Source organism: Tupaia chinensis, unplaced genomic scaffold (assembly GCF_000334495.1).
Source record: "Tupaia chinensis unplaced genomic scaffold, TupChi_1.0 Scaffold144346_1, whole genome shotgun sequence".
Lineage (NCBI taxonomy): Eukaryota > Metazoa > Chordata > Mammalia > Scandentia > Tupaiidae > Tupaia > Tupaia belangeri.
This window is the reverse complement of record NW_006204205.1, coordinates 1426142-1434284: the sequence shown is the minus strand read 5'-3', so window position 1 is coordinate 1434284 and position 8143 is coordinate 1426142. Positions and strand designations below refer to the sequence as shown.

The 8143-nt window shown below is 41.9% G+C and overlaps 1 protein-coding gene across 1 annotated transcript in view; it reads left to right on the top strand.

The window, feature by feature from the left end:
- The window catches only part of CAMLG (calcium modulating ligand), a gene marked incomplete at its 5' end in the record, with an annotated part of 12242 nt that continues 4099 nt past the window's right edge, over positions 1 to 8143 (top strand). The window contains 3 exon segments of the mRNA XM_014583602.2: positions 1 to 75; positions 2784 to 3244; positions 5806 to 5871. Coding sequence (XP_014439088.1) covers positions 1 to 75; positions 2784 to 3244; positions 5806 to 5871 — 602 coding nt within the window.

Here is an 8143-nt window from a genome sequence, read left to right as displayed (position 1 = left end):
GGAGAAAGCTGCTCATGAACTCGGAACAGCGCATCAACCGCATCATGGGCTTCCACAGGCCCGGGAGCGGCGCAGGTGAGCGCCTGGGTTCCTCTCGGCCTCCCGCCCACCGCTTTGAACCTTCAGGATCATCCTTGCCTCTCTCGACACCCACCTCTGCTGACCTTTCCGTCCTGTCCCCGCCCCTTAGGTGGTGTCCCGCGTGCTGACTCCTTAACCCCTGATGTCTCTCGTTCTCCCCCAGTTGCCTGGGAGCCTCGCCCTGAGATCGTCCCCGTCCCGGCTGCGGAGCTGAGGCTCCTGCGTCCCCTATTCTGTGACAGCCCTTGCTTCCTAACCCACCCCCTCGTCTTCGTCTTCGAGGGGCGCACGAGGTACCCCCAGACTGCTCTGGCCACCACGCTCCTCAGGAGAACTGCTTTCCTTTCCCTCGGTCGCTGATGCTTTTCCTTCCAGCGTCTGTCTGCCTTCGCCTTTTGCTGTGTAATCCTTGGCCGCCCCGTTACGCTTGTCACTGTGGTGCGCTCCCTGGTCCGGCCTGCGTGGGTCGGGAATCTGGATCTTCTCGTCCTACTTAGTGTCTGTTCGGTAACCTCGGCCCTGCACATGCGACGTGCCCTCCCGAGGGCCAACTGAGATCGATGCGATTGGTGACCGAAGGAGAGTTCCTTCTCCTCGAGACATGTCCCATGAGTTTCTTAATTTTTTTCATGTGAATTTAATTGAACACTTAACAGGCCCTAGTGTTCAGAGTGTTCGTTGAGTGTTTCTGTTAGTAACTGACCTTAGGTCACCGATCACAAACTCCCTAGATCTCCCCCATCTCCTGTGAGCCACTGGATATGTAGTTCAGAACTTAAGAGATAGATCAAAGGAGAGGTAAGGGCACTATTTTAAAATATTTTTTAAAAGAATTATTTATTGGGGCCAGCAGGTGGCATCGTGGTTGGGACGCTGGACTCTTACATGGCCCACTGTGGTTTGAGCCCTGGACCTGGTGGCTTGCTTTCTCACTTTCCCTCTCTCTCTGCTCAAATTTTTTAAAAAAATAATAAATAAAATAAAAGTAGGGACCAGCAGGTGGCATGGTGGTTAAAGGCGCTGGACTCCCACATGGCCGACCATGGTTTGAGTCCTGGACCTGACGGCTTGTTTTCTCTCTTTCTCTCTCGCTCTTGCTTTCACTCTGTCCCTCTCTGGTCAAATTAAAATGAATAATGTTAAATAAAATAATTCTTTAAAAAAATAAAAGTAAACCTTTAAGAAAAGAATTATTATTGTTGCTTTTTTTTTTTTTTTCTTTTTTTTGGAGAGGTTTTTGCTATAGGGTGCGTGCGCTAGCAAGACAGACAGAGAGACAGAAAGTGAGAAATCACCCCCCGGGGGGGTGACCACACCGCAATCCATTCTCTCTGGATCTTGGGCACGCACGCACACACATGTCCCTGGCGTGAATTTAAGCTGCCGGGTCCAGTCAAACCGTGGTCGACTACATGGGAGTCCAGTGACATAACCATTATGTTAACTGCTGGTCCCTATTGTTGCCTTTTTTTTTTTTTTAATTGCCATAGGACATGTATGCTGACCCAAGAGAGACAGAGAAAGGGAGAGGGAGAGAGAAAAAGAGATAATGAGAAAGCAAGCCACCAGATCTGGGACTCGAACCACAGTCGACCATGTTGGGAGTGCTTTAACCACCATACCACTTGCTGACCCCCAAGGGCACTATCTCATATTCTTCTAGAATAATAAAAGAGGGTCATTCTGGCTGCCTATGCCTGCCTGCCCAAAATCCTGAGAGGAGAATGAAGGAGAAGGGATTGTGGAGTGGCTGTCACCTCAGAGGAGAGATGTCTCGCTTCCTTCTCTTTTTCTCTCTCTGTCTCTGGCCAGAGATGTGCCCTGTAGACAAAACAAAACAATACTTAGATGTTTTTTTCCTTTAATGGTCAGTATCAGGGTATTTATTCTTTCCCAAAGCATTATTTATGATCTTCTTGAGGTGCTTTGTATAATTTGTTGTTTTGCTTAGAAAATTTTATCAGTATTTAAAGGTTTTTCTTTTCCTTTTTTTTAAACCAGAGCAGCATCTAAAAGTGCTTTGGTACCTCCTAATGGCTGCCTGGCTATGTAAACAATAGCAGTAGGATATGCCACACCCTGTGCTTTGGATAGAGTTTTAAAAGTTTAATGATTTTTATTTTTAAGCAAATAAGCTAGAGCAGGCAAAGAGCAGGCAGTGCAGTCATACTTCTGGGATACACTATCCATGAACAGTAGGTCATAATTACAGCTAGCTCCATCTCTGAATGCATCTTCTAGTTTCTCTACCAGTCTTATACCTACCAAAGAAGTTTGGATATTTTCTCTGCAGGAGTACTCTTTGTGTGCTGTGTGGTGTATTTTGAGGATGTAGAGAAAGAAATTAGTTTTCATTTTATGCAGAAGTGGTATTTATTAGAATCAGACATTGATGCATTCTAATTGCTATGTGTGTGTGTGTATATATGTGTGTGTATATATATATATATACATATATATATATATACTTTTTTTAAAGAATTATTTAACTTTATTATTATTTTAACATTTCCAGAGAGAAAGAGAGAGAGAGAGAGATCAAGCCTCCAGGTCCAGGACATGAACCATGGTCAGCCAAGTGTGAGTCCAGCGCCCTTAGTCAACATGCCTTCTGCCGGCCCCTCTAATTGCAGCATATTTTTTTAATATGTAAGGTGTTTGCCAGTATGTACTACTTAAGGTTCTTAAATTTCTTTTCTCAGAAGAAGAAAGTCAGACAAAATCAAAGCAGCAGGACAGTGATAAACTGAACTCCCTCAATGTTCCTTCAGTTTCAAAGCGAGTGGTGCTGGGTGATGCAGTCAGTGCAGGAACAAGCGACCAGCAGGGTGGTGTGGCTGAAGTACAGGGGACCCAGCTGGGAGACAAACTGGACTCTTTCATTAAACCACCCGAGTGCGGTAATGAGGTGAACCTGGAGCTCCGGCAGCGGAACAGAGGGGACCTGACAGCAGACACTGTCCAGAGGGGTTCTCGCCACGGCCTGGAACAGTACCTCTCCAGATTTGAAGAAGCAATGAAGCTAAGGAAACAGCTGATTAGTGAAAAACCTAGTCAAGAAGATGGAAGTTCAACAGAAGAATTTGACTCTTTCCGAATATTTAGATTGGTGGGATGTGCTCTTCTTGCTCTTGGAGTGAGAGCTTTTGTTTGCAAATACTTGGTAAGAAAAAGAGCTATAAACTATTAAGCTGATTTAATAGAAAGTGCAAGTTGGCTGTACTCATGGGTGTTTTAGTCTACAGAAGTATTGCCAGTAGTGTCTTACTATTTACTAGATCCACTGGCTATTTGGAGATGTTTTACGAACTTTGCTATTCATCCTAGTTATACAATGACATGTTCAATTTAGATACTGAGCCTAAGCATCATAGTTACGGAACTCTTTCCTATGTGCCAGTGCTTATTATATTCTAAGTGTTTTGAGTATAATTATTTCATCCTCGCCCTTATGAACCTAGGTATCATTTGTATCGGTGAGGGCAGGAAGACTCCCGGAGAGGGTAAATCATTTGCCCGCAGTCACACAGCTACTAAATGGCAGCTGGAACCTAGGGGATTTCATTCCAGAACTGAAGGGTTAAGGGTCTAGATATACTGTATATTAATTACCCATTTTCAAATATTTGGAAGTTACAAGTGCAGTTCCTATGGTCCCGAATATGATATAATTTTTCTGTGGCTTAAAACACATTTCAGCACTTTGTAATGTTGTAGTATCACAGTGATGTCTTTTTTTTTTTTTAAGAATTATTAATTTAAGTTTATTTATTCATTCATTTATTTTTAATTTGACCAGAGAGGGACACAGAGAGAGAGAGAGAGAGGGAAAGTGAGAAAGCAAGCCAGGACTTGAACCATGGTCAGCCATATGGGAGTGTCCAGCACCTTAATCACCATGCTACCTGCTGGTCCCTGTTTTTTGTTTTTATAATACATGGAAGAACACAGAAAGGCATAGCTCAGTGTTTTGCTCTTTGAGGTATTTCCATTCAGTAACATTTTGAAGATCTCTACCATGTGTCAGGCATATAAATTCATTTTCTAGATAATTAAGGATTATATCATTAAGCAAAACATTTTAAAAATTTAGGGCCAGCTCATGACCTGGTGGCTAAGATGGCTGGATCGCATGTGGTCAACTACATGGTTCAAGTTCTAGACCCACTAGATTGGAAAAACATGCCAGGCATTTGAGCGTGCCCAAAATCTTGAAAAGAGGGTGTGATGGGAGGAGTGCAGTGTAATCATGCCCTGCAGGGGGTGGCTTTCTTGCCTTCCCTCCTCCCCCCAGCATGTGTGTTTCTGGCAAAAAAATAAAATTAAATAAAATAAAAATAATAATATGCAAATGATTTTCTGAATACAGTCTGTTAACAAATCTTTTTCCTCAGTGAGCTATATAGCAGCATTTTTTCCCTCTTATCTAAAGGGCCATATACTTTAATGCTTTAAAATTATGTCCTATTTTGTGCTTTTTTTGTGAAGTTTCTTCCTGTTTGTTTTTCTTTTCCTTTCTTTCTTTTTTTTTTTTTTTTTTGAGAGCTTTTTGCTATAGCAGAGAGACAGAAAGTGAGAAATCACCCCCCAGGGGGGATGACCACACTGCAATCCCTTATCTTCTATTCTCTCGGGATCTTGGGCACGCGTGCACATGCACCCGGCGCAAGTTAAAGCCACCTGGTCCAGGACTCGAACTGTGGTCAACTACATGGGAGTCCAGTGACATAGCCATTATGCCAACTGCTGGTCCCTTCTTTTCTTTTTTCAATTACAAGATGGCATATGTGTACCAGAGAAAGAAGGAGAGGGAGAGATGAAACATTCCCCAATAGGATGTGGTCACACCACACTCCCTTCTCCATAGCTCCATTCTGTCAGGATTGGCGCATGCATAAACAAATACCCCTTGTATTTTTCAAGTTGCCAGGGCTGGGATTCAAACTGCAGTTGGCTAGTGGGATCTGGCTCCCTTAATCATTAGGCTAGTTCTGCTTTGGTTTTCGAGTTTTCTCTCTTTGGCAGATTTTCAACTGTATGTCAACAGCTCTCAACCTAATGCACTTAGTAATATTTGCCCCTTTATTCCCTTTATATTATTTTTAATTTTAGAAATAATTGTGTAAATTGAATGTTATTTTTTGACCTTTTCTGTTATGTCTGAGAAGCCAGATCAAACCATTTTACCTATTATAGAGAATAGCTCTACATTTAAGGGCCAGAGATGGGTGTTGTGTGAGTTAATTCTTTGCCCCAAAGTCCGAGGAACGAATGGCATCTGTTTTGAGTGCCAGCCTTTTATGTGTGCTTGCAGGTTGTCAGTTAATTCTGTCTAGGTGAGAGAGACGTATTGCATAACTTATGTTACATCTCTATCACCATTGAATACTTTAAATACTTTTAAAGATAAGTTTTTTGTTTTAGTTTTTTTTCCCCACCAGGGCGTGAGACAGAGAGAGGGAAAGTGAGAAGTCAGCCCCTGCAGGTCTGCCACGTCACAGTCCCTTTTCCATTCTCCTCTCAGAATTGTATGACTTGAAAAATGTGTTTTATGGCTAAGAAATCAAATCTCTTTACTTCCCTTTAGTGCAGAAACAAGATTACTTTCAGTCATAAAAATATTTTACTAAGAATTTTTGCTCAGAATTTGATAGCTGCTATTAAATTTATTGTGATTTGAATGATTATGTTGGAAATATTTAATTTTATCTTCTATCTTCACAGTCCATATTTGCTCCATTTCTTACTTTACAACTCGCGTACATGGGACTATACAAATATTTTCCCAAGGTAAATTTTTTTTTTTCCTAAATTATGGTGATGTATTTAGGTTGATTTATGAGTAATTAATTTTAAGAATTTTTAAAAATTGAGTCCTGTTAGTCTAAATTAGTGTTATTCAAAGTGTGGTTTGACCACTAGTTTTATGTTCAAGCTGTTTATGATGTGTTAAGTTCAAAAAATGAATAATTAGAAACTTATAGCAATTTGGCTTGCCATAACTTTTTTCTTTTTTAAGTTTGCTATCAGGCACATATCCCCACCAGAAAGAGACAGAGACAGAGAGAGAGAGAAAGTGAAAAATAATGCCCCCACAGAGATGGCCACATTGCAGTTCCTTCTCCTCCATTCTCTCAGGATTTTTAGGCATGCATGTGCACACAAGCACACGCACCTGGTGTGATTTTCAAGCTGCCATAACCTCCATGTCACCTGCTAGTTCACCATGACATTTTTTTAATGTTACAAAAATGTTAGTCCACAGTGGATTGGGGGAGAAAAATGGTCCCTCAAAACAGTTTGATTAGTAGTTCCTAAGAAAACTGTTCAATTTAATTACTTAGTGAATCTAGTTATTAATTTTGTCTATAATAAAAACATTTAAAAACGGGTTTGATTATTTTACTGTGCTCTTTACTGGACATTTAATAACAACACACTCTTCAGGTTTTTTTTTTTAGAGGTTTTTGCCTTAGGGTCTGTGCGCTTACTGGAGAGAAAGAGACAGCATCAGTGAAAGAGAAAGTGAGAAATCAACCCCTGGGGAGATGGCCACATACTGTCAATCTCCTCTCGGGATTTTGGGCACACACACACATGTGCCCGACGTGAGTATTAAGCCGTGGGGTCCAGGACTCAAGCTGCGGTCGACTATGTGGGAGACTAGCCGTGTAACCATTACGCCATCTGCTGGTCCTGACGGTGGTTATTTTGATAGAGGTATGGATGAGTTACGTAGCTGAATGAGAAGAGAAAAGGAAAGGAGACTTTATACTCTTTTTTTATTATTATTATTATTTGGCTATAGGGTATGTGCACATGCTGGAGAGAGACAAGAGAAAGGGAGATCAAGAAAGTGGTCTTAGTTTTTTTTTTTTTTTTTTCAACTTGCTATGGGGAGCATGTGCCCTGGAGAAAGAGAGAGAAAGTGAGAAGGCACTGCCCAGCGGGGATGGCCATGCCGCAATTGCTTCTCCATTTTCTTCTCAGGATCTTGGGCGTGCACACAAACATGCATGCATGCATGCATGCTCTTGGTGTGTTTTCCAAACTGTTGGGTTTGGAACTTGAACCACCTGGTCAGCTATGTGGGATCCATTCACCTTGACCACCATGCACTGGCTGGGGTGACTTTATACGTTCTCTCAGCAAAATTACAGTTTCATTACAGCAATTTTTTTTTTTTTGGAGAGGTTTTGCTATAGGGTGTGTGTGTTTGCCAGAAAGACAGAAAGAGACAGAGAGGCAGAAAGCAAGTAATCACCCCCCAAAGGGAATGGCCACGCCACAATCCCTTCTCCTCCATTCTCTTCTCAGGATCTGGGGCACGCACACAAATATGCCCTGCCTGAGTTTAAGCCACTGGGTCTAAGACTTGAACCATAGTTGACTACATGGGAGTTTAGCGATGTATCCATTTTGCCATCTGCTGGTCCCATTGTATCAGCAATTGTTAAATTCACAAAAGTTGAAATAAGGGGCCAGTGGGTGGCATGGTGGTTAAGGGCACTGGACTCCCACATGGCCAACCTCGGTTCAAGTCCTGGACCTGGCGGCTTGCTTTCTCACCTTTTCTCTCTCTGTCTCTCACTCTGTTCCTCTCTGGTCAAATGTAAAAATAAATAAATAAATAAGGAATTAAGTAATTCTTTGGGGGAAAAAAAGTTGAAAGAATTATGCTGAATACCTTTTTATCCCTACCACATGTATGCTATAATTAACATCTAAATAGATTATGCAGCTATCCAATTTTCTCTCCATTTTCTTCTTTTAAATTTTTTCCATAGGCCACATATGCTTGCTAGAGAGAGACAGAGAAGAGATAGAGAAAGTGAGAAATCATCCCTCAGGGGTTTTAGCCACACCACAGTCCCTTCTCCATTATCCTGTTGGGACTTTGGACACACATGCACACGTGCCCAGCATGTTTTTCAAGCCACCGGTTCCAGGACTCAAACTGTGCAGTTGATTATGTGGAATCCAGCCACCTTAACACTATGCCTCTGGCTGGCCCTCTATTTTCCTTCCTTTTTTTTTTTTTTTTTTTTTTTTTTGGGGCGGG